The following is a 27,462-nucleotide window of genomic DNA, read 5'->3' on the forward strand; positions in this document are numbered from 1 at the left end:
GGCTCACACTCATCCAGTGTAGAGCAAGAAAATCAGTGGAGGTGATACTTCCATTTTGCAATTTTCCAGCTTCTGTTCTGGATTTATGATAGATGATGTTTTTGGCTGTCTAGCCACAGTGGTTCAGAGGGGAATGGAAGGTGGCTGGAGTAGCTTCAGTCTACATCAAATCCTGGCTACTCCAGTCTTTTCTCACCATTTTAATCCCTCTCTGGGGTCCTTTTGGGAGCAGTCAGTGTAGTTCTGTCACTGCCAGCTCTGACAGGGTGATAGTGGGGGTGAACTCTGATTTTCAGCTTTTGTTAGAACCCTGTTGTTGGGAATCTGAAAAATCCAGTGGTTCCCCAGACAATGCCTAGGGGCCATAGGGTTCATTTCTTAAATGTTTTTGACATTAGGTTTCATATTATGTTCTCAAGGTTTTAATCCTTTGTAAACCACCTAGAGAGCTTAGGCAATGATGATGATGGGGAATCCATAAAAACCAGTGTCTTCTGTAACAAATGATGTGCCTGTGATGGTTCTGATCAACCAGGTGTCCACCTAGCATCTGTGTCCTCAGCCTTATGCAGAAGATTCTATATATCTCTAAAATGTGAGGCATAACTGTGAAGAGTCCGAGAACATAAAAGCAGAGCCAAATTGTGCTGACATATCTCTTTTTGTGAAAATAATTTTCCCCCATAAAGGCCTTGATAAAGTGCAGGGAACTGTAGGACTGTCAGGGCCTGGCTTTAAAGTTAGCAAGCTGTAGCACTACTCTTCAATTTATTAAGGGGCCATGATTTTGGTTCCAGTGAAAAACAATAAAACCTTCTAAAGGAGAATAAATGAAGTAGAGGGCTGAGGGAATGCAGTGTTGCCTGAAGTCAGTGAAGTGGCTGGGGGAAGGACAGGGGAAAGGCAGAACTTGAATGTTATTTGGACTGCTAATTTTATCTATCTGAGACTTAAATTGCAACTTTGCTCTTTGTTGTATTGCCATGCCTGGAAAAACTTACATATTTTGCTTGGAAGCAGCTGCTAAAGGAACCCTGCCGTGAAAAAAGATGGCAAGCATATGATCCTGACAGCGGCACGTGATCCACTGCTCTTCTGAAAGCACTGCCTGAAATATGGGGCTCACCCTGTCACATGGGAGGAACACCCCTCCATAAATATTCTTCTGTCACTTCCTTTGATCTACTGCAGGCAGTTTAAGGAGAGAAGTTTGAGAAGTGCTCAAACCCAGCCCAGAGAAGATGCAGGTGCTGTTAGTGGCTTGCTCATCCATCCAGTTGAGAGAAAATCAGCATGTTCTGGATGGGGTTGCATTTCCCCTAAGGGGCAGAGTTTGTAGTCTGGGGTCCTCCTGGATCCAAAGCTGTCCTTTGAAGTACAAAAAGACTCAGTGCCATGGAGCCCCTTTTATCAGCTTATGCTGATATACCAATTATGATCCTATTTCGACAGACAGATCTTAGCTGCAGTGACCCATGCTCTGGTAACCTCTCGTTTGGATTACTGTACATGGGTATGTCTTTGAAAATGGAATGGAGATTTCAACTGATCCAAAAAGCGGTAGCAAGATTGTTCATGGAGACTGGCTTACAAGAATATGTTACACCAGTACTCTTCCAACTGCACTGGCTGCCAGTAGAAGTCCAGGCTCAATTCAGAGTGCTAGTATTAACATTCAAAGCCCTAAATGGCTTGGGGCCCAGTTATCTGAAGAAACGCCTTGTCCTATATGTATCTACCTGGACCCTGAGGTCATATTTGGGGTCCTTCGCTGGGAGCCCCCTCCAAAGGAAGTGAGGAGGGTGGCTACCAGGAGAAGGGCCTGTTTGGTTGTGGCATCTCAACTGTGGAATGAGCTTGGCACGGAGGTGTGCCTGGCTCCTACTCTGTATTCTTTTCAGCACAAGGTGAAAACTTTTTATTTTCCCAGTATTTTAACAGTTAACTTTTAACAGTTTAGCTTTCATATTGCATTTTATTCTGTACCACTGCTATACCACTGTGCTTTTTTTGGTTGTAATTGCTGTGGTTGTACTGTTTTATTCTATTTTTCTTTATTTCTTGTTAGTGTGTTTTGTTAGCATGTCTTGGCTACTAGGTGGTATATAAATAAGTAAATAAATAAATAAAATAAGGATGGGATCCTGGGCCTGGAGTACACTAGAGGCAGAATGGGGTGAATGAACCTTGGCGTAGTAGAATATATGATGCTACTTAAAAGTGGTGTTGCCCATATGCAACCGACCCCTTTTGAAAGCGGCAACATCCAACCTGAGAATTTTTGAGACATTTCTGGGTGTGCAAGGATCCAGCGCTTTCCTTACTGTAAGGAGGTGGCTGAGGGTGGTGGTGGGTGTGCTTTCTTTTACCATCCTCTGCTCTATCTCATCCCCATTGCTATTCTATCCTTGCAGCCTCTCCAGCCATTTGAGCTTCTTAGAACTTCCTCCCTTGGGGCTTCCCATTTCTGAGTTCCTAAAAGCTGAGTCTGGCATTTGGTTTTCTCGTAGTCATCATTAAAAGCCCCTTTGACACAACCAAAACAATTATTCAATGCACATTATAGAATACTGGTAAAATTACATTTCAACGACATACAGTCTTTTTCCACTGTATTAATTAACTTGGTAGGGCAAGGGTGGCCAACATGTAGCTTGCAAAGGTTTTAGCCTATGATTCCCATCAGCTTTAATTGGGACAGTCAGTGGTGAAGGAGCTGTGGGACACAACGTTGGAAAGATCACAAATTGCCCATTCCTGCCTGACCAAAAACTTGAAAAATACTTTATACAGTTGAAATGGAATTCTACTGGTACTGTACTTTGATATATGTTACAAATGTGCACTGTTACACAGTTTCTGCATATATGTGTACATGTGTGTGCATGTGCAAATCTGTATTTTAAAAATCTACTTGCAGTAAATGCCACATGTATACGCAGCAGTGTTGGCTATAGTGGTACCTCCACAAAAAGCCAGAAAGAGCAAATGCCGTACTGAAGGAATGCTAGCACTGCAGGAAGGAGACCGCAGTAGGATATTGTCCTCATTATGCATTTGCCCCATTCTGAGGATCAGTGTATTAGATCAAGGAACATTCAACATGGACACAACTATGCAGGCTACTCTGTCACCTCAGATTTCTACCACCTTCTTCTAGAGCAGGATTTAGGTGGTCCTCTTGAGGTGGAGACTGACCTTGTTCTTCCTGGCTAAGCTTCTCCATGGACTGGCATTTGGCATGCATCCTCCCAAGTCTGTGCATTAGAAATGCTTATGTAAGCCATGACTTTATCAGGAACCTATTGGCTGGAACTGCATCAAAGCCATGTATTGAGCCCACTGTCAGTGTGATATACCTGACCCTGTGCAGATCCAGTAGACAGGATGACAATTTTGAAAGGGCATCTCTTCTCTCCCTACCATCAAAAACAGCCAGGGTGGCTTAAACAGCCCTTTGACTTCTGGGTGTTGTGCAATGTTCTGCACTCTGGCTAGCGTTCTGCCTCTCGCATCAGTTCCTGCCATAGGCTGAGCGGAGCAGCAGAGCTCAATGCGTAATATTCTGTTGTGGGCAGTCCTTCTGTTTTCAGTACCAAATTTATTTGGTGATTGACTTTTCTATTCTTAGCTATTCACCTTTTGGATTCTTGAGAGGCTTTAGGCATGTTCTCATTTCTGCAGGTACCATCTTCCGTATTTCTGATTTTATTTTGTAATGCCCCGAGGGATTTTGCAGCTGTGATGCTGATGCTGCTGGCAGTGACAGGCTACATTGTTTTAATCACATTGCAGAGGGACAGGCAGGTGGAGGCCTCTGCCTGCCATTGGCTGCCCTGTTTGCAGATAAAATATCTTCCGCTAGGAGAAAGTATTTTCCTCTTCCCTGGGTTTGACAGCAATGTTTTTGCCCACTGGTACCTATCAAACTGGAAAGCCTCGGGCTTTCCTCTCTTAGGTCAGTGCAAGGAATGCATCCACATCACTAGTGTGCCAATTATTTGCTGTAAATCTGCTGAGTTGTTTCATTTATCTGTCCAAGAGGTCCATGCATGTCAAGCTTTCTGCTATGTAGAAAGACATAGAAAAACGTGTGCAAAGTATAAAAATGGTTTAAACAGTAAAAAAACTCCAACTGACTAGTTCAATAGAGCATTTTAACAAGACCCTATATAGTCAATGAGTGAATAGAAAGCATACTGAGCTTTTCCCTAGTTCCTGAGATACATTTTTTAAATGTCCTGCTGGCCACTCTCCTAGAACTGCCCTTGGTGAGTGCTCCTTTCAAGAAGCTTGAGTACAGCTGAGGGCTCTCTTTGTCAGCCACAAGTTTAAATAGACATCAATCATTTTTTAAAGGCCTGCTCGTAACTCAGGCTTCTGTCAAGAGATCATCTGACTCCATTCTCTCCTTTTTCACATGGGTAGCTGTGAGGAAAAGATAGTTGTGCCACAGAGAAACGTGGGGCACACAAAAGTGCAGGCAGTTTCCCCCTCTGCTCTCATGCTGTTTTACAGAAATGCCCTGAATTCTCATGCATCCAAGCCCACTCATCAACATCACACTCTTCGTTATCACACACGTGGCTAAGCTCCAGGTTAGATTATCCTAAGGCGCTCTGTGTGGGGCTTTCTGGGAGATTGTCTGGGGACTGCAACTTGTGCAGCCTGCAGCAGCCAGCTTGATCCTAGGGAAGCAGTGATTTTGAACAAACCATCCCACTTCTGGATCACTTGTAATGTTTGTGCATTTTTATATTTCAGAGGCCAGTTGGGACTTCAGTACCTGACAAAGCATCGCTCCTAGTGTGAACATACCTGCACCTGTTGCATAGGTTCCAAAGAATCTTATGGCCCCCCAGATGATGCTGGGAGGCCATTGGATTGTACCCTGAATAATTCATTAAGCTTGCTAGTGCTGCCTTGAGCCTCTCTTGCTACTTGGGAAAGTCCTTTGGAAATGTCTGTAACTCATTCACCGCCTTTTTCGCCCCACTGGCACAGCATTTAGCATTCACTGTCAAGCACTGAGGTAGGCAGTTCAATAGGAAATTGGCAAGACAATTGTCCTATTTTTACTAACGGGACCTATCTGAGTACTTCCAAATGATCTAATGATGATGAAGAAGAAGAGTTGCAAATGAAAAATTTGCGCAGAAAAAGGGTAGTGATCAGAGCAGTGTGACAAGCTGAACATGTTTCCTTCCATAGGAATGAGGATATGTGACATGTTGCTGGCAGTGGGCAGCGGTTCTATGGGAGAACATGCCACAACACTGCCCAGAGTGCCTGATTTTCTGTTGGAAGTAAAATGGGTTAGCAAGCAAACAGCTCACCTACTCAAGCTTATTCTCAGGGTGTCTTAGTGTTAACTGCAGTGTTTTCCTGAGTCTGAGAAACCTGAAACTTAGACTAACAAATTGGTACTGAGAACATCTGAAAGTCTGGCATCCTTTTCGTACCACAAGTCTTCAGAATCTCTGTAGTGTTGAATATGTTTCTGAGTCATATTAAAGCATGCATTTTGAAAATGTGTTTATTGATTATTGCAGAGATTAGAAGGAGAAATGGAAATTAAGCTGCAGTCATTGCTCTGCTCCAAGTGATTGCTCACTGCTGTTTCCTCCCAGAATGTATAAGAAAAGTAAATGTTCATTCCCATTCCCTATTCTGTCTTGACTTGATTGATAGAGTGGCCTTCTTAATTTATGCTAGCAATAAAGTAGCCACCTAGAAGACAAATTGCATGGACTTTCACATGAAGCCATTCCTATGAATTGTTGTTTGGGTAGCTTTAAGTACCTTGGAATGCCCATCCTCCGGAATGGTTACAATGAACCCACCTGCCCCCATAGCTGCCACTCTCACACGACTCTGCAGGGAAAGACTTTCATTTCTAAGCCTTTACCTCTAGTTACAACACTGAGACCCAGCCAACTTGGAGACAGGGAAAGGGCTGTTGACTCCCTTCCCTTTTGTCTAGCTGTAAATCACAAAGATGTTGGATACTCTTTGTTTGGCATGCCTGCCCTTCAGATGACACTTCTTCACTGACTTCCAGTTGCAAGGATTTTCTAGCTGCACTTGAAGCTGATCTCCCACTTTCTTAAAGGACATCAAGCCCAGATCTGGATATGCCTGTAGTCCTTCTATCTGTCCTGCAGGGAATTCCAGGTTCCCCATCCAAGGAGTGGCTAGATATGGGATACTCTTCTCTCTTCTGCTTGCCATGCACTAATTTCCTCTCCTCCTCCCATCCTCTCTTCCCAACCTTCCTTTTGTCCTCTCCTGCTGCTTCCCAGAACTTCATAGCCTCCCTTTGCTGAGTCCCAAATGTTGCTGTTGAGGTTCCAATCTCCCCTAGATATGCTAAACTATCCTTACTACCTTGAAGCTATTCCACACAGGCACCCATTTCACCTTCCTCCTTAGACCCAGCTGCTCGTGTGTTTCCAGCCAGAGCATGAGGGTGACTTGACCCGGTGATCCTGGCAAGCTGTTGCACCTAGTAAGGCCACTCCAAAGAGAAAAGTCTTCCTGACATCAAGGCATTATTGAATTTTATTTGTTTATTTAAAGCTTTTATTAGCCATCTTTCACTAAAATTCCCAGGATGGTAGTACAATGAAATAAATTTTGAAGCAGGTGTAACAGCATATACAGCAACAATGGAGTACCCTGGGATGAGATGCCATTGGTGAAAAAGGAAGATTAACAGAGGCACATTATGCTCCTGAGTGAAATCTGGTGGCAATCACAAAGTGAACAATGACAACCCAGAAGATCATTTATGAGATCCCTACATGTCTCCTTTAATAGCCCAACCACAGGCAACTACTAGAAAGAACAAGAATGAATAATATGCATAACTATTAATCTGAGTCTGAATTTTGGGATTTCAGAATTTGACTTGAGTTTATTTTCTTGGGGTGGGCATGACATTTAGGATTTGTAATCTAATCTTGATGGCAGAGCCCACCTGCTAAAGTTCTGGTCTTGCAATGCAGTATTGTTCAGGAATGTTAAGAGCTCGATCTTAAGGGTTCATGGAATTCACATCTGTTTCATCTGTGGCTCTATATGTTTTTAAGCATGCATCCATTTTAAATCATGTATCCTTAGAGAAAGTAAACTTCTCTCCCTTTGTATTCTGAGTGGAAGGAGTGGAGGCAGAAGACAGCATGTGAAGGGTCTTTACTCTCTCACTTCTTAGCTGCTTCCCGAATGGCTGCCTCAGCTCTTTGGAATTTCAATGAGCCTTTTTTATAAGATTGTTCCTTCCTCTTGAGAGTTTACATTTATTTGCCTAATCTACTGATTATATTTGCAAGCAGAACTGGACTGAAAAACCCCAAAGATAATCTTCTGGGGAATGCCTATCTCTGTTTCTCTAAACTTTATGAGCAGCTTGTCCATATCTGCTGGCATTATACGTGGTCCCCTGCTCAGTCACTTCATTTTAATATGTGTACAATCTGCATCATTCAGCAGCTGTTTCCCTGCTTTCTGGTGTGCTGTCCCACTTCTTTTGTCCACATGATGTCTTTCTTTAATGTATCTATTACTTTAAATTGCAGCATGCTAGCAGAGTTTTGCCGAACAATATTCTTGTTTTCCTCATTTAGAATATGAGCACTTCATTTCACAATATTTGCATACATAAGAAAAGGTCAAAATATGCTGGCATTTCATTGATTGACTTTTATATTGTGAATTCAGGAACAAGCTGCAAAGTCCTTTTTATTCCACATATTCTTAGCTTAGCAGCGCAGCACTGGTATTTTAGTCTTCCTATTCTTTCTCCACTTCCTGTTATGTTCCACAGATAGTTCATCATATTGAGTCACACGGAACAATTTTGTGTAGATGGTTAAATTATTCTCTTTTTTCTCCTATCTCTGCTCTAAAGCAGATGCAATGACACAGAGAACGAGATCAAATGCCAAGAGATGTTTTATTGAACAAGTGTCTGCTTCTCCTGTCTCATTTTGGTTTAAGTCTGAAATATTTTTACTGGGATGAATAAAGCTTTAGAAATAAAATTGAGCAGTATGAATGAGAAATATGGGCCCAACTATCCCTCAAGGTAGTTTCTTTTTAATATGCTAAATGAATCAAACCTTGAATGGTTGTGGTGTGGTAATTTCAGAAAAGCAACTGATGGTGGGTAAGCTATAAAACTAGCTATGTATTACTAGAAAATATAATGGTAACAATATAGAACTGTCACAGCACCTGTGATGAGCTGTGATGCACCGGTTGCTGGGGAGCATGGGTAGGAGGGTTCTGTTGCATGCATGTCCCATTTGTGGGATCCTGTGGTCAACTCTTGGCCACTGTGGGAACTGAATGCTCTACTAGATAGACCCTTGGACTGATCGGGCTTTTTTCCTTTTCCTCTTCCTCTTCCTTTTTGTGCTGGTATTTCTACATAGCTTGTTGTGGTCACAAAATCCTATTTTCTTTTCATGGCAAGTAACATAATTGAAGAGAGATGAATAATAGCTTGGGCACCTTCAAATTCCTTTAAAAAAAAAAACAAGCTAATTCTCATCAAGTGCGAGAGGAAACATGGCCCCAGGAGCACTAGCCTTGCTGGCTATCACATGCGATCTAAATCGCGTGAGGCCTGGGAGATGTGTAACTGGATCACCCACCGTTCTCATTTACAAGTAGTTACATATGGATAGCAGCAAGTGTGTGTATTTGAATTTATTGTAAGCCATGTCTTATTTATTGTAAGCTGTCCTGAGGTGTTCTGTAGGGGATGGAATAGAAACACTTTAAATAAATACATAAATAAATGAAATTTTACTTTTCTTCATTTTCCTTAGCTAAAGCACCTACTAAGCTGTGATGGAAAAATAGATACCCATATTGTACTTGTATATATTTTTTCTATGGCAAATAGTAGGCTGAGAGAAGGAGAACATATTTAGATTAGGCAAATGGAAAAGGGGAAAAAGTTAAGCATCAGTGAACCCTTACCACGTGCTTTTACTCAAAAACAACTTAACTTTACCTTTCACCCTTCCCCAGTGATAAATATATCTTATTGTAAACCTGCATCACATATTTTGCCTCTAACTAGCAGTTCAAACTAAATTGGGTGCATGCAGTTGGAGTGTATATTTAAGATTGGAGCGTAAAGTTCTTATGGACTTTTATGTGGATTGTGTTGATATATTGCATGATAGATAAGTTTATCTATCATGGGAAACTGCAATGGATGGATGGATGGATAGATGTTGACATCTCACTCTAGCTAGGGCATGAATTCATGTCTTAGCTGGATGGAGAATCATGATGCCCTGCCAGATTCAATGACCAGGGCCCTGTGTGTCGAAACCCTTCCAAAAGAAGTAACCAATTATGCAGGGAGTATTGGATTTGATCCCACTGAAAGCTGACTGATGGGATTGCATGCACTCAGCCCCAGCTGCTCCCTGTGTGCTCTTTTGCAATGACCAATATCATTCTGTTCTTGACCTGGACAGATATTTCAGCCATGCTAATCAAGCTTAATGCTTCTGTAAGCAAATAGGAAAAGGAAACAGATAAACTTGATGCTCTATAGAACAACCTTGCCTGGAGGTTTCTTTTTCCTATGTAAGTGTTTGTGTTTAGGAGGGGAAATTCTGCTGATTAGGTTAGACTTTTGCATCAAATTTTCATTTACACACTACTTTTGGATAAGGATAAATGTTTTCAGGGAAGACAAACAACTCAGTAGTCACAACAATACACAAAAACAAGCCTAGCAATCACAATTGTAACAGTCGTATATTTTACATAACATTCACACTTCAATAATGTCTCAGTACCAATTCTTAAACATTCCAGCAGCAACAAAATCTCATGAACCCCACTAGTTACTAAGATCTGACTATGCAAAAGCACCAACATCAACTTAGCTGATGGGAGTTGCCAAGAAACCAAACTGTGCTGGCAAACTACATCACACCAGAAGGGTTCCTTCCTGGGTTGATATTGCGCATCATGTGCCCTTGATCACACCATGGGCATCCCCAGGGTAAACCATGGATCATAAAAGAGAAAGTTCCTAAATGAGCCTTCTGCTAACTTGTATTTAGCCATTAACATGGCTTGAAGTGGGCTATGTAATAAGGACACACACTGCTACTCATATATAACTGTATTGTTGAAACACCAGCCTATTGCTGAGTCATCTATTCTAGCTTGCAACTCGCTTCTCTGTGCAGTGTGAGCTATGCATTTCCACTCAGAATTAAGTTCTACTAAATTCAGTGGGAATTACTCCCGAGTGAATGGGTGTAGGATTTTATCCTTCTAATGTTCTATTTCACTATGAGATCTCCCTTTCCAAAAGTGACAGGCACACTGGAACAATACCTCTACTGAGGACTGTATAAGTCTTGTTTCTTCTACTATGCTTAGCACCAGCTATACAGATCTGCTATTTCAAGTAAAGCCATGCCGAAATGGCCTCTCTAAATCCTCCACCTTATAGGCAGGCAGAGAAATGGAGAAGGTGACAATTTCTCCAGTGGACGGAAAAATTCTTCAGCAATTTCTTATAGGCAAGTCTAATCATCGATAGTCGCTGTGGTGCCCCTTTCCTTTCCTTTCCTCTGATGGTTTTCTTTCCTTTTTGGGCGGGGGAGGATTGTTTTGTTTTTGTTTTTGCACTGTCACTGCAAATGGCAACAACATCAGCTGTGCTGTGCTGGGAGTACTGCTTCCATTTGGCACGCTGCAAAATATCTCATATTTAGCCTCATTCCTGTGTGGGTGGGTGTACGCACATGTGTGCACGTGCAAAGGGACATGGCCATCGCAAATACGACAATGAAGAAAATTAGGAGAAAATCAACCTTTTACTTCTAGTGGGGGTATAAACAGAAAAATCTCAAGACCTTTGAGGAAAAATGTAATTGAAAATTTAATAACATTAAACGGCTACACAAGTATATTGATTTATTTGTTTGCCTGTTTAGATTTATGTCCAGCCTTTTTCTTAGAAACTCAAAGAAGCTTACATCATTCTCCTGCTCTCCATCTTATCCCCACAGCAACAACCCTGTGAGGTAGGTTGGGCTGAGAATCCGTGACTGGCCCAAAGCCTCCCAGTTGGCTCCATGGCCAAGCAGGACTAGAACCTGGATTGCCTGAGTCCCAGTCCCACGCTCTTAACCACTCCACCACATTGGCTCTCAGGAATGTGCCATTGCGAAGCTATACCTGAGGTGCAACTGTGGCCTACTGCTCCCATGATCTATGCTCAACACAGCTGATAGGAGTTGTAAGCAAAAGCACCTGGAGTCGCCTATCTCTGAGCTATGGGGTGTACTTACAAGAAATACCTACAAAGCCTCTTTCCCACCCACTAGTACACTCCAGACTGCAACTCTTACCATTGCTGATCAACATGGCCATTGGCTGAGGAAGGCTGTTTGAGAGCACATTCCAGTGTGCTGTTTCACATAAGCCTTTCTATCCTCTCCAAGCCCCAGTTGTGTCCTCAGAGAGCTGGCACACTTCTTTTTGCACTGGCAGCAAAAGTGGGGTGAGTCAGGGGCTCAGCCTTCAGAGTCCCAGCTCCAAGGTCACAGGAGTGCTGAAAAATCCAATGACTCCCTCCCATGGCTGACCACATCAAAAGGCTATAGGATTGTGCCCTTTTATATTAGTTTCATACCAAATTATGGAAGAAGCTTTGTAGTTTTATCCATTTCTCAATTTGCTAACCAATCTTTCTTAAATCTCTTAGGAGAAAAATGTCTGCACCGTGTCATCTAAAGGACCTTTCATGGAGCAGATCAGAGAGCTCTCTGCTGGACTTGGATGACGGAAACCCTATAAGGAATGACTGGACAGGTATCTTGCTGGCAGCCCACCATCTCTAGCAGAACTGGAATCACAAGTTGTTCTTGTTCTAGAAAAACTTTGTTTATAGGATCAAGGACAAGGTGCTTGTGAAGCTGTAGGCAAATTCTATTCTTTCCATTACATCCTGCATAGGAGAAGTTACATGATGGGGAGGTATTGGAAGCTTTAAATAATGAACAAAGAACTACAAAGAACAGGAAAATGAGCAGCTGCTTAATCTGGCTGTTTGCATACAAGAAAAGAGGGAAATGGAATCCAAACCAGGTGTATCTTCCCTCTTGAAATATAAACAATTACCCAACAGTATTTGAGAAGGGAAGTAAAATAAACACATGATTTCCTAAATTTTGAATGAAATCTCAACATTCTTCATTTACAGTACATCTCCCTATATATCTGTTCAGCAGTAAATTGAGTTCAATGGGGCATGCCCCCAGGTAAGTGGGTAAAGGATTGTCACCATATATTTTGACTGCATCAGTCTTGCCACAATATATTTTAACTTCATTAGTCTAGGCTATTAGATAATTTTAGGAGGTCCAAGGTCCATTTTTCCCACCAAGATATTTGCTACCTCCCTCATGGGTGCCAAAGCAAGAGAAAATAACCAAGAAAAATAAAATCCAAATGGCATCTATATCTCCTATACAGCATCCAATGGATTTGCGAACAAATTAATTTTGTTGGATATAATATTTTTGAAAATGTGGGGATCCCTTTGAATTTTGGAAGATGGTAGGGGCCACACTGCTGAGAAGCCCATGGGCTGCACTTAGCCCATTCCTAGTCTATGCATTGTTTGTACTAGGTGTGCTGCTTGTTCTGCTATCAGTTGTGCTGTTGTTAATGATACAGTGTCAATTCTTTTAATTTTTCCAGTAACATAATGTTGGGTATAACCCTAATAGTGTGATCCATTTCATTTAATCTTATTTCTATACCATCCTATATAATAATCAGAGCTCCTTTTGTGAGTCTCAAGATTTATAAACCATAATGCGACATAATACACAATGTACAATCTTGACCATATCAACAAATAAAACAATTTGAAACAGCTAGAAATAAGTAACAGTACAATAAGAGAGCCCAACGAATCAGCTGGCATGGAAAGCCCCATCATATGTCATCCAGCACCTGGAAGTGGAATCCAGGCTAAATTTGCTTTTTGTAAAATCTTCCCTGATAAAGGGAGAAATCTGGAGGTTCTGGAAGTTTGCACATTTTTTTGTGATTGCTTTGTTGGCCTAATAAAGGTATACATGAATACATATTTGGAAATCCTATGCTGGCTACTACAAAGCAAGTCTTACTGTTTTCCAGGGAGCATAAGTTCAAGAGATTGTGTATAGTATTTATTTAGTTATTACATTGATATTCTGGCATTTTCCTCTGGCAAGGAGCCTAAGACAATTTACATGCCCTGTTTCCTCTCTGTTTATTTTTGAAATAACCCTGCGAGGCTGAGAACTGGTGAATGGGCTAAAGTTATCCAGTGAGCTTAAAGAACCCTGTAGACTAGAACTGGATGTTCTAAGTCCTGGTCCAGCACTTTAGCCTCTACACCACACTGGCTCTGCAGCCTACAAATTTGACCAGCTGCTAGTACATAGCTAACTCTTAAGACTATTGACAAATACTTCCAAAAATAAAACCTGAACTATGATTTATTTATTTATATTGCGATTTATATCCTGCCTTTTTCTTACAAAGGGCTCAAGGCAGCTTACATCATCTTTCCTCCTCCATGTTATTCCCATAACAACAACCCTGTGAGGTAGGTTGGGCTGAGAATCCGTGACTGGCCCAAAGCCTCCCAGTTGGCTCCATGGCTGAGCAGGGACTAGAACCCAGATCGTCTGAGTCCCAGTCCCACGCTCTTAACCACTACACCACACTGGTTTTGCATTGTGTTTAAAACTTAAATGGAATCCATAACAATGTCATGGCCAGTTTCCAACATGGCTGAAGCGATCAATTTAAGATGGAGAAAGCCAGAATGGATTTTCTTCGCAATGTATCTGGCATCTTTAAGTAAATTAATGTAAGGGAAACTGATGTATCTTGGCATATGCAAAAAGACAGTTAGAAGGAGTATAAATATAAAGTGGAGGTACTTAACTCTAATTATGTTTCAGCAGATGACAAAGAAAATGAATTGGATCTGAAGTTCCTTTGGTCTGAAGACTTAAAGCAAGGTCCCCCTGATGGGTTTAAGACAAATCCATTTTGGAAGGAACTGTCAGCATCTAACCCTTTTCTAGATGATGTAGCCCGGTCAAGCAACAAAGAAAAAAGTAATCGATGTATCTCCATCTTAAAAGAAGATCCCCAATTATTTTCTAAAGACTCAAATAACAGGGATTCTGCTGCTTCATCTGGAGATGAGTTAAATATTGATTATCTTTTTCTTCACAAAGCTTCAAGGGGATCAGCAAAATCTAGGAGTGCTTCAGATCTTCTGGATATTGTATGCACTAAGACATTTGAACTTCCTTGCACAGAACCGTCCAACCATAGCCAACCTTCAGGTTGTGAATCACTTCAACATGATCGTGAAGCCTATAAGACAGTGTGGTTGAATCAACGACAGCTGGCCCGGTCTTGCCTGGATTTGAATATGATAAATCAAAGTCCAGGATGGGCACAGACCCAATCTATAGAAACCCATGTAGTGTGCAAAGTGGATCACAAGGGTGGCTCTGTTCAGCTTCCTGACTCAGATATTGCTGTTCATTTCCCTGAAGGTCATGTAGCATTTGGAGAATTCCAAGAGGTTGGCTTACAGGCAATCCTTGACTCTCCAACTTCACTTAATCATGAGTTTTCCATCACTGTGAGCCCATTGATTGAACTTACATTAAGTAACCTCAATACCACAGAAGCCATTTTGGTTGAAATGAAAATTGCAGCAGAAGTGAAGAAGGACCCTTTTAGTCAGGTTATGACTGAAATTGTATGCCTGTGTGGTCTCAATAAAGAAGGCCCATTTGAAAAAATACACAGTTGCTATGTTTATAAAGATACTATACAAGTGAAGCTGACAGATCTAAGCCACTTGATGTACATTGTCACTGTAGCCCAAACAAATTCAGTGAATTCGCCAGCAAGTCCTTGGGAATACATCCACAGAAAACTTTCAGTTGGCATTTATGGACCCAAACATATCCATCCATCTTTCACTGTTGTGTTTGCATTGTTTGCCCATAGCTATGTTCCAGAGAAACTTAGAGTATGCGACATTAAAAAGGGTGGGAGGAGCATGCCTCCAGTTGTTTTCCAGCTCTGGGGGAAGCACACATTCATGCTTGAGAAGCCACAAGATCTTAACATTTCTGTAGCCTCGTGTGACCCTGATTTTGAAGTAAAGGAAGAAGATCAAAGGAAAGTTATTACAGAAGGAACATTAAAAAGAGGTGGCAAGGTGGTTCACCAACACTTCCCATTTTCTGTGCTCAGTGCAAATAAAATACATCTGTTTGTCTTCCGTGTCCAGGTCAAAGTCCCAAACAACAACCCAGTATGCCAGTTCTACATTACAACCCCTGAGCCAGCTCCAAAGTTGTTCACTGGCATGTTTAATAAACCAAACCGACTAGAAAAGCGCAAGGAGATTAAATCTGCACCGCTGCTGTCAGTACCAACAGTGAAATACCCTGTCTTTCAAAATAAGGTTGTAAATGTTGCCCGCTATGGCATAGCTTTGAAAACAGTGTTACGTCAAACTAAAATTGACTATTTGCTAGAATATTTTAAAGGTGACACAATAGCACTTCTTGGTGAAGGTAAGGTCAGAGCTGTGGGGCAGACTAAAATAAAAGAGTGGTATGTGGGAGTTCTCAGAAGGAAGGTTGGCCTGGTTCATTGCAAAAATGTCAAAGTGATAGCCAAAGATCAAGCTATGGATATCAAGGACAGTGCCATTACGACCAACTGTCTCCTTGAACATATTGCATTGCCTTTTAAAAAACTGACTTATATCTATTCAGCAATCTTATCCACAGTATCAGAAAAAATGTATGACTGGAAAGCCTTGGCTGATGCTCTTGGATTATCACCCATGTCACTGAATGATTTCAGTGAGATACAAGGTGAGAAAGAATCAGAAAAAGTTGCACATGTTGTGAAGAAACTCAAGGAAGTCTGCCATGGTAACCGGAGCACAAGACGTTTCCTCTATGAGCTCTCTGTTGTAAGTATCCTTGGATGGGCTGTCTTGGGTTAAATGGGGTGCAAGTCAGCAATAATTATTTCAGATAATTGGTTATGATTGTGCTAGCTCGAGGCTTTTGCGCAGGTGATAGGACTGTGATCCAACAAAGCCATTTTTCAATCAAAAACACACCTTGTTAGACATGTTGCAAGCTGCACTGGAAAAATTCCAGAGGCCTCCGGCGCCATACATGGTTTGCTGCCATCCTCATTTATAGGTTTACTTGAATTGTAGCCAAATTATTCAATGTTGCATGTGAAAATGTTTCATATTTAGAAATAATACACAAGTCTGGGCAGGGGGCAACCACAGTGGGATTGTTTTTGTTTTTGCCATGCTAACAGGCAGGAATCTCTTCTGTTTTCTGTTAAACTTGACCAGTCCTAACTGTAGTTTTTAGGGGCAGGGGTTCAAAAAGCTTTTTGGAAAAGATAAGAACCTATGCAACCACTATTCTTAAGTCAGCTTTCCCTTCATAACCATTCAAGTTCCAAGTCATAGGATCCCATGGGCAGGCTCCCAGATGGACACACTCCTTTTCCCCAGCTGTAATGGTTTAGAGTTTTCTTGGCTATTCCCCCAGCTTCCTTGTCCTCTTTTAAAGGTTGAAATGCCTCTCCAGAGGGTTAATTACTGGAGAAAACTTGAAATGCTGGTATTTTGGCCCTGCTCCTTTGCTCCTGAACATCACTGGAATCTGACTCCCAAGAGTGTATCCTAAATTTAATATGGCCCTGTGGCTGGAAGAGTTTAAATGTCTCTGCACTTAGTAGAACTAAGCAGGCTGGGGACGCCTGGAAAGTGATGAGTTGATCCCAATAATTGTCTGATTGATGAGCTGCATTGTTGCTTCTTAATCTACTGGTGCCCTTCCACCAGAGGCCTTTGCTATGCTCCTTCTTGCCAGTGTTGCATTTGTTCACGCTGTTCTTATCTGATGCTTATGAGTCCTTCTTGCTTTTCACAGCCTTACTCCAGGCAGTGTGGTTACCCTGGCAGTTGCTCTGAGGATTATTGTGGCTGCCAGGAGCCTCCAGTCCATCTCTCTCCCTGCCCCAGATGTGATATTCATGATTAGGATTTCTCCTAAATCTTAAGCTCTCAATTTCAGTTCTTTAATGCCATTCAAATACATGCGCAGGAGGTAGAAAAAGAATCACTGCTGCAGCTTTTAGGTTTCCCAGAGGGCAAAAGTACTTTACAGTTCTCCTGGCAATGCTGGAAATGGAATAAAACCCTTTCACTGCATAATTGTGAGGGGAAATAAGTCCCTGTGTTTCTGGTGAGAGGGAGGATACATCAGTGCATGCTACACTGAACTCTTTGGAGAGAAGATGTAATAAATACTTTTAAAAATGGGATTACCACCACAGAGATCCTTCGAGCTCTTACAAGGATTCAGCCTTATTTGAAATGCCCCCAAAATGGTGTGTGTCCATATCCATCTACCTTATGTCACTTAAAGCCTGAATGAAGGTTTGGAAGGCTTTGACAGAGTGTTCTATAATATCCTAAACATATGAAAAATTCATTGATCAACAAAACTTGTTGGTTTAAGACCGCAGATGACGATGATGAATTATACTTCCACAGCCTCCAATAGCCAAAGGTCTCTAGGCAATTTGCAAAATATTAAACTCTTAAAAGTCCAATATAAATCTTAATAGGAAAAAAAACAGTTACAAAGAATTTAAAAGACTCAGCAATAAGAATTTCAAGCCAGGTTCGAAATCTATCATACACTCCTAAATCCCATATTGGCTCAAGCTCCACAAAGCCAGGAAATTGAAAGCAAATGAAGTTGTATAATGTCAGTTACTGTACTTGCTTCAGCTTAGCCTCTATGTTCCACTTTTCCTGGGTCTTCCAGATCCAGATGGGGAGGATGGAGTGCCAAGGACTAGCAACTCAAGGAATCCTCTTGTGAGTCGGCCCACTTCTTTGTAAGCAAGCACAGTTTGTGATAACTTCATTACTGATCAGAGCATGGCTGTTAAGGCATGGCCTTCACTTTTGACCCCCACTTTCCTGATTCTGTGGTGTTTGAATCAACATACAATGACCTCAAATGTGGTCTTAAACTGGCAGGTATTTTAATCGTTGATTCTCCTTTTAATTAAAAGGAGAAACCTTTTAATTTACTATTACAATATTCAGAAAAAGCCCACGAAGAGAATAGATGCATTATGTGAATACTTCCTGATTACCTGAAGTGCCGGAGCCTGCCTAATCTTGGAAAGCTAAGCAGGGTCAGCCCTGGTTAGAATCTGGATGGGAGACCTGAGTCCTGCATTGGGCAGGCGGTTTCTAGGCCTCTTCTGATCCTATGGTTCACCTAATATGTATTGAGAGCCAGAGTGGCATAGTGGTTAAAAGTGTGGGACTAGGACTCAGAAGTTCTGAGTTCTAGTGCCCACTTGGCCATGAAGCTCACGGAGTGCCTTTTGTTCAGTTACTCCCCCTCAGCCTAACCTACCTCATAGAGTTGTCATTGTCAGGATTAAATGGAGCTATGAAAGTTGCCTTAGGTTCCTCACAAAAGGAAACAAAGTTAAACAGAAATGCACTGCCACTCTGTGGAACCATTTCTTGGTGGTTTCCATGTGAGGGAAGCAATGAAACCTCTGGAAGGCCAGATTTGATTTCCCAGCCTGAGGTTCTACCTCTGTATTAAACAAAGCAAGGCAGCTGGTGGTAGATACTGGCCAGGAATAGAGATGTAGACAACCAAAGTGCGTACAACCAACCGCATGTACAAAGTGCATATAGACAACCAGCACAAGTTATGTGCATCCTCTGCTAAGTTGTGCACCTGAGAGCAGTAGGCCACCAACGTATTTGGGGAAGATATACATGTGCCAAATGGCCTGCTCAGCAACCCCTGAGCTCTCATGCCGAAGAGGACACTGTCGTGCCCCCAGTAGGTGCTAAAGTAAGACTCACCTGGCAGCAAGTTTGGATTCTATACGTGGAACAGAAGGTGCCATTTGGTTGCTTTGTTTGGGGAGCAAAGCAAAGGTTTCTTCATTTGTAAAGAACAATAACATTTGTAACTTCTATTCAGCATTTCCATAATTAATGGCATATTTGAAGAAGCTGAATTTCAAATACTGGGTTTTTTCCTTTTAGAAAATAAAAGCTGGCCCAAGTGACCTGAAGTAGGGAAGTTGTGTGATATCCAGTTAATTATGTTTAACTTTTCTACTGCTGTTCTGTAAGAGCTGATTGTTGTACAAAAGTTGAAGCAAAGCAACATGTTCTTGTTTGCTGTTAATTTTCCAGATAGTTACTCTGGCACACTATACTTATTCCTGTTAAATATTGCTTGAAACATAACCATAAAAATCTGTTTGCAGGCTTTTCTGAAGCTCGATTGCCAAGGATTACTAGCTCGCATTACACAGGACACCATCATTTTTACTTCAGCTGTAAAACTGGGGAAAGGCTGGAGAGAACTGGCAGAAAAATTAGCCCGGCTCACAAAACAGCAGATCGAAGCTTATGAAACCCCCCACCGTGGTAAAAGTGGAGACGTTCCTCCAGAGGTGAGGCTATGAGAGTGCAATCATGTACAGGTCTACTCAGAAGTAAGCTCATTCAGTTCAATGAGACTTAGTGTTAAGTAAGGAAGGAAGGGGGGAAGATTTCAGTCTAAATGAGACATTTCCTTCTAAAACTTTTGCTTTGTGAAAGCAAACTTTGACCTATGGAAAATGCATTTATTACTTCATTGCTTTCAAAGCTTGAGAATGCACTCAGATTGATGATGTCATTCTCCTTCCACCGTATCACTGGGCCAGCTCTTAAATATTGAGAAATCCAAAATCCTACAAGAAAAATGACTCTTAGGAAGAACCTTGCATTCTGTATAGAGCCTATTTGACAGAGAAGAAACTAGATTTTACAGTGTGCTTATCCTCTTTTTTTTACTACAGTAATATTTTTATTTGGAGTCATTCATTACAAACAACTCTAGATTCTGCTCCAGTGATATTAAACTGTCATTGAGAAATATTATATGAAATACTTACAACAACTAAACAGCTGTCTCCTGGTCAGTCAACATGCAAAGCTTACAACCCAGGAATTTGATGCTTTGAACTGTGCATCAGATCTATCTTCCTTCCTTCCTTTCTTCCGACTGGCATTTCCCAACGCAGCATCTGATATTTCTTACCGTACCTATTCTCACAGTAATCTTGTGTGTCAAGTCTCCCTTATTCCCAATTTGAAGCAGAATCTTCATCCTCACCTTCTATAAAGTCAGGATCAAGGTTTGGGGCAGGCTTGGATGAGATATCATGTGGTGACCTGGTGACTCCTCACCTGTTAGTTTATTAGATGGTGATGTAAAACTGTGGGAATGGTCCTTACTATTTCTTTTAAAAACTTATTTTTTCAACAGGAATGGCAGTAGTATGAAATGAAACATGGATCAGGTTCTTATAATCCCCAGAGTTGCTTTACACCATGGTGGATTGTGGCATAGGCTGGCAGCCAGTGTGTGTGTTCATTGCCTAGCTGGCAATGCCATAGTTTTTTATGTCATCCAAGCTATGAGTGGCACAGATCGTTGGATGGGGACACCGCTGCAGCTCTTCCCACTTCTTCCAGCCTCTTTCTTTCTCTCTCCTTTCTCCTTTTGCCTTGTGTTCTCTTCGTGCCCACTGAACAGCTGATCAGGGCAGATTCAGAACTAGGAATGAGCATTTGGCACTTCAAAATTTGTCATATTTTAATGATATTTTTCTTGAAGGAGGCAGGGAATGAAGAGCTTTGAGGGCACCGTTGGATGTACCTGCAGGTGCCAAAGGGGTGGGTAGATGGCTGTAGGTGATACTAATTGGGACCCAGCACATCTGGAGGCTGGGAAGACTTGTCTAAAAGGTGTGGAACAAAACATTTTGATATAAGAAGCTGGAAGTCTGCATTCCTCAAGCAAACCTTGTTTGAACCTTGTCATGTTCATGCCTTCTTCACCTACTGTCTTCTCTGTGTTTTAAAGAAATGTGGCTGTATCCAGCACCAATCCAAGTATTATTTATGTCCTTATTTAAAAAATGTCATAACCTCCTCTCATTAGTAATGTCCTAGGTGGCAAAAAGCATCATTTCAGACAATAGGGTCACACACACACAAAGCAAACAGAACCCAAATTCATTATCAAAGCAGACAGAGAATCAAAATCAATCTAAATGAATCATCTGTTCAAACCCTGAGGAAACAGCCATGTCTTTAGCGGGACCTTCAGGCCATCTGGGATAGTGCCAAACAAATGCCAGAACCCTTCATGGGCCTTTTATGCTTTTTCATCTCACCTCAGAAGGTCGAGGTGAGCAGGGCCTCCAAAAGAAATTCTTATAGGCTCCAGGGTTTGGATGGCTCTGGAGTAGTCACCCTCCTCCTGGCACTCCTCTGGTTGAGTCTGCCTTCTCACCAGATGCCATGGCTCCTTGGTTGCTTCACTGTTACCACTGGCTTGCTTGATGGCAGAGGGCCAGTGAGCAAGCAGGCAGTGACTTCTCCTGTACTGAGCACAGCCCATTGGTGACCAAGCAGGTTACAACAGTGAAGAAGAACACCAGCTCCAGGGGGGTCTTGTCAGGGAACCTTGCTTGGGGTGATGACCCTCAGCACCTGGAGAACTCTGTCTACCTTTGGCCCTGGAACTCTAAGGCAGAAACATATAAGGACAGATGGTCTTAAGAAGAATCTTCCCTTTGGGGAAGGAGCCCCAATTAACAAGCTCTAAAATAATGAACAGGAGGCGATGAGGCAAAGCAGTATGGAAAGTAGCACCCCACATGTGGCATTTGGGTAGGGCTTTCCTGTAAGTAAAATGTTGTGTTAGGTGTTTAGCCCATTTAGCTTTTCTTTCTTAATATTATAGGTAGATTACATAACTAGGTTTTCTTGTATGTGATCTACATAATCAGTGGCTCAATCATTGTGGGAGTGAAAGAGAAAAAACTGATTTGAAGTTCTACAGTGTTATAATTTCTTACACATGCAAACTGCTTGTTTCTTTCACAAGTTTCAGTCGCAAACTGATACAAATTATTATAACATTTAATTCTCTTTTTTCATTAAAATTTTCAAGAACTCCAGAATAAGAGAAGTGTCTTTAGGTAAAGGGTTTCAGCTATGTTTTAAGGCTTTAAAAATAGTATTTGATTATTTAACCAGTTTGTATGTGCCGAGGATCCTATTACAAGTCATCCTGTAGCTTCTCAATACTTTTAAGTAAAATAGTAGTAAGAGTGCATTGCATTCCTTCCAGCCCTTGAATTCTAAAATTGATGAAATGGAACAAGATGGCAAAAAGGCAGCCTGACTTTCATGACCCAGCCTGCAGACCTGGAGAAGTGGCATGTAGCAAGCCCATCTTCTTGTTATTATCAAGCTCTATTGAGTACATTTGATCCAGGAAGTTTGGAAGCTGAAAATTCAAGTTACTTTTATAATAGCTGATTATGTTTCGATATTACCCATAATAAGGATGGTGACATTCTGGCTTATTTGCTGCTGCTCCCTTTCACTAGTGTTTCTCAAAATGAATTTTAAGGGAGATGTGTTTGATTTCTTTTAAAGATAGAGGTGACTGATGGAGCACTTGACCAAAGTCTAAATGTACCTTTTGGTTATCATTCTCATTTGCCATTTATTCTGTCTTTCCAAATAGAAGTTCAAAAATACATGCTTATTAAAATATTCTCAAAAGTGTTTTAAATGATTTTTTTAAAAACAGTTGAAACATAAGCAAGGGGAAATACCATCATACAGTTTTGCACTGTATAATTTGTTTTTCTATTTTTCATTTGGCTGATTTCCCCCTCCCACATGCACACACATACATGCAAACCAAACGCAAACATTCTCTCCTCTCTTTTCCGTTGCAACTTCCAGAAAACACCTATAAAATGGAAGAATCAGGAAGAATATTTTATTACAGTTATTGTCTTGTTTTTATGGGTTATTGCAAGCTGCCTAGAGAACTTCAGCTTTGAGGTGGGATAGAAATTTAAAAAGAAGAAGGGTGGGGGGAGGAAGAAGAAAATTAATCTCTAAACTACACATCCTTAAGTTTTGTGAACACAACTGTTAGTACATCTCTAGGAGCTAGTACTAGCTTTGAGGATGGCTACCAATTTCTAAAACTGCTCTGCCCCCTTATCAAGATAATTCTGATTTGACAACATTTGTGTCACTCATGCATGTTCAGTACTGCAAGAAGGTAGTTGCAAGTTCCCTCTCCTGATCATGCCTCCCATAAGATGCTGCCTTGCATGAGTCAGAAAAATGATCTGTTTAGATCAGCACTCTACAGAAGACTGGCACTTGCTCCCCAGGTGCTATCATGAAGATGGCTTATCTGGAGATACTTGCAGATCAAGATGGGATCTCATTCTTTTGACCTCGCCACATTTAAGCTTCTTGCTTCCCCTTCACCAGGAGTGATATCCCATTACATTCAGCAATGGCCATATTTGTCATCAAGTAGGCTTGTCTTGTATTGAGTCAGGGCACTGGTTCTTATTTCTGAGTGGCAGCTTGTTTTTCAGCACTGCACTTTCAGCCCTTTTCATGATCAGGATTAAACCTGGGACCTTAGATACAGAACACATGTGCTACCCACTAAACTGTATCCCTTTCTGTACGTTCCTTTCCAGCTATGCTATTCTTGGTTCTAACTGTCGCAGTCTACCCCAGTGTGGTTTCCTTCAGATGTTTTGGATGACCACATCCAAGATTCCTGGGCCTTGGCACTGGGGTTGGTGGTAGTTTGGGTCCAAAATATCTGGAGGGTGCTTGCTTTGTTAAGTCGGTAGATAAGGTTGAACGAATTCATATTCCCAAAGGTCACTTTTTAAGAGTTAGCTACTTGTACCTTGCCAAAAGAGTGGAAATTGATCCTCTGCAAAACAAGATTTGCATAACATTTGAATGTCCTGATTTGCATGTGTCATAGTGGAAGTGGTATAGTGGTTAAGAAAGCTAGGCTGGGACTTGGAAATCCAGGTTCTACTCATAACATAGAAACAAAGAAACAGAGCGAGTCAGAAGGAGACTCCCGGGCCATCTAGTCTGACGCTTGGCTCTAGCCGGCTCTGCTCATGACATGACATGCCTGCCATGTGCATGGACTCTCAGCCTGAGGTTGTTGCAGTGAGGTGAAAGCAGGGAGGAGAAGAACCTTGTATGTTGCTTGTAGGGAAGGCAAGCTATAAAAGCAATGCAATAGTAACCATCTGAACGGTCTGCCCCACTACTTTTTGCTTATCCCTTCCTGCGGCCTTGCTGCCTCTTACAAACCAGCCATTAAAATCGCTGGGTCTCAGGTACACACTCAAGGCTGAATATGGACTGCCTATTGGACATGGGATAGGTAACCCCATCCTGGCTAAAGGGACAACAAACTTTAAAGGCTTAATAAAGAAAAATGTTAATGAATATCAGTTTTAAAATCTGAGTGGATGCACAAACAAAAAAACATGCAAGCAGGCTTTTATCAGATTTTATGCTGTGCTTTGTTGTTGGACCATCCTGAGACTTTTTTTGTATAGGACGGGGCACAACAGTTTTAAATAAATAAATAAATAAATAAAGCACGTATTCAAATGCTCGCAAATGACCACATCCCACAGAGTCTCGATCTTTAGATCCCTAATCTAAGCAACATCTCGCTGTCCTAAATCCAGTTCCATCTCAACCAGCTTTCCTGATGCAACCTCTCTGCCTCTTTCTGGCTTCTTTCCTTCATTCTTTCTTTTCTCTCAGCTTCTGCCTTAGGCTTTTTACCTCAATATTATTTTCCCTGCCCAAGCCCAGTGAATCTGTAAGGCAGTTTCTTTTTCACCTTCCTGTTAGCTTCCATTTCCTAAGCTCTTCCCTTGACCTTCTGTAGAACCTCATGCAAATGTTTTTCTTCTTTCTCTGCGGAGATCTTGGCTTCTATATCTAATGGAATATTTGACTAGGGCATTTGTAAACCTTTGGCTTCCCCAGCATATGTTCTGACTCCTATAATTTCTTATGAAACACAGACCTTTTGGGTGATTCTACCCAGTGCAAAGGCAAAAGGTAGAACCCATAAATAAATACGAACATGGGAGATAGTTCTGTTTCTTCATTATGCATAAAAGCAACTTTAGAAATAATTCACATTATTATATAGAAATAATAAGGCTGGGAAAGCTTGAAATAGAGGATGGCTTCAGATAAAGTTCTACAGTTAGAGAGCTAGCCTCTGTAAACTAGGACATATGACCACCCTACTAGAAAGGGAGATCCAAAGCTTGGGAATTAATCTGTCATGCATAAAAGCAAAATGATAATTGGATGCTGGATGAATGGTTGTGGTGATTAAAATGCTGCAGAAGTTTCTGGGCAGACCCCCTGTGAGAGAAGAAATCAAAATGCTTGAAACTAATTTTGAATATTAACTGTAAATGTTTGATGCATTCAGGCTGATAATAGCTCTCAGGCTGACACTGTGCTCCTAATAAAATAATTATCTGGTGGTTACTAATTTCATTAGGAATGTAATGAATTTGGTGAAACTGAATCCATGTCTAAGCAGCTTTCATTTGGCCATTCTCTTGTTAGGCTGGTTTTCACAATACAAGAATGATGAATAAACCACAGCAGCTTGTTAAAGACATGTGCACACCAGTCCTATTTACATACTCACCCTAACTAGGCATGGCTTCTCTTTTCATCCAAATCCAGAAACAGTGTCTTGTTGGGATGGTTAACAAACCACCCAGTTCCATGGGCTATTGTACCACTGCGGGCTGGTTTCTTAACCACAACAAAAAACCCTCTTTTGCTGGATCCAAGCAACCACAATAAACCACTTTGACACCCATGGATGCCGCAACCCACAATGGCTTATATAAGCTGCAAGGACTGTGCAAACTAAGTCTCACACTCTCCTTTATATGTATAACTACATTGTTGTGAAGCTAAACATATGTATATCATTGCTATTATCCAACTGCAGATGATGTGGAAACCAGCATATGATTTTCTGTATACCTGGGGAGCTCACTATGGAGACAGCTGCAGAGACATGTTGCAAGATCTGCAATCTGCACTGGACAAAATGAAAAATCCTGTGACTAAACAGTGGCGAGAATTAACTGGAGTCCTCATTCTGGTCAACTGTATGGAGATTCTCCAGGCAAATGCTTTCTCCAGGATCGATCAGGAGTAACACTTGTCTTCCAATCCAGTAAGGTCTTGCAGAAACACAAAGCAATGCAATGGGAACATTTGTATTAAGGCTCATTATGTGGTCCTGTCTGTGAAAATAATGCCTATTTTATATTACTTTTCTGTGCCCACCCCCTTGGAATCTTGTATTTTTCAAGTCTCAATTTTGCCTCATTTTCCCATTTACCTACCACAGGATTGCTTAGAGTGTATTCACATGCACTGATCATGATGTGAACACCCTTGAGATGGACTGCAGAATAAAATGTTGTTAATTTAGCTTTGGAAGAATGAGCACTGGGCAGTGAAGTTTCTCTACATTCTATGCAAGGAGAGTTTTCCCTAGAAATTGCTCTTTACAGCCTCTAGTGTCATTCCTGGGAGACTCAGTTAGGAACTTCATGAGTATATGCAGTTGGTCTAAAATATTCTGGGATACTCTTTCATTGCATATATTAGTTGGCTATAGTCTGGGACTTTAGTGCTCACTGGGTATTTGACTTCTCATGGAAATAGCTGTGTGAAGGCCTCTGTGCCAGGTCTTATTGGACCAGGTTTCATGAAAGCAGGTGAGATTGCTGTTACTATCAAATAGAAGCTGGCAACACAAAGATAATCCTACCCAAGAACAGCCAGCTCCTTCTATATCCATGGTTGTATGTGGTGATCTGTCCTCTTCCCTGGTTATTTTATGGAACTCATCACCCCTCTTCACACAACAGTATGTTTGTGTTTTGTTTTGTTTTTGTTTTACTTTTTTATTTCTTAAGAAAGCCCTTACCATCCCTCATTTCCAGAGAATCTGAGCTCCATCTCCTGTCTCCTTGCAGCTTGCTGTTGACTTTAATTTAGATCAAGGACATTGACCTTATGCATAGATCCATGGGTGATATGTTCTTTAAGCCAGTGTTATTCACCACTCAGCTGTTTTGCTGCTGATGGGAAGTGAATTACAAAGGGGGAAGGATAATGCTCTTCAGATGTGATAGAAAAGACCCATTGCCAGAGGACTCTGTTGCCACCATAATTTCAGAAAGCCAGCCACTTGGCGATTCATCCAAAATAAGTCACACTGTCTACTTCCATTTAACTCCTCTTATGTGGTGACTATGAAAGACGTTGTTCATGATACACTGAATCCACCCACATTTTTCCAAGAGTGG

At 41.4% G+C, this 27,462-nt stretch overlaps 1 protein-coding gene across 1 annotated transcript; it reads left to right on the forward strand.

Annotated features, from left to right (window-relative positions):
- Positions 1-11,759: 11,759 nt before the first annotated feature.
- MACC1 (MET transcriptional regulator MACC1) lies at positions 11,760-26,320 on the forward strand. The gene is made up of 4 exons (XM_044429378.1): positions 11,760-11,859; positions 14,013-16,063; positions 19,441-19,629; positions 26,088-26,320. Exons 1-4 carry the CDS (start codon positions 11,760-11,762, stop codon positions 26,298-26,300), a joined length of 2,553 nt encoding a protein of 850 aa, XP_044285313.1. The 3' UTR covers positions 26,301-26,320.
- Positions 26,321-27,462: the final 1,142 nt, after the last annotated feature.

The sequence above is a fragment of the Varanus komodoensis genome, unplaced genomic scaffold (genome assembly GCF_004798865.1).
Source record: "Varanus komodoensis strain SLA01 unplaced genomic scaffold, ASM479886v1 scaffold2, whole genome shotgun sequence".
NCBI lineage: Eukaryota > Metazoa > Chordata > Lepidosauria > Squamata > Varanidae > Varanus > Varanus komodoensis.

Bases quoted from the DNA above. Each gene is read 5' to 3' on its own strand.
- MACC1 (XM_044429378.1), top strand. From the start codon at position 11,760: ATGTCTGCACCGTGTCATCTAAAGGACCTTTCATGGAGCAGATCAGAG. The intron at 11,860-14,012 runs GTATCTTGCTGG...ATGTTTCAGCAG, and splicing joins TATAAGGAATGACTGGACAG to ATGACAAAGAAAATGAATTG. The intron at 19,630-26,087 runs GTGAGGCTATGA...ATCCAACTGCAG, and splicing joins GTGGAGACGTTCCTCCAGAG to ATGATGTGGAAACCAGCATA.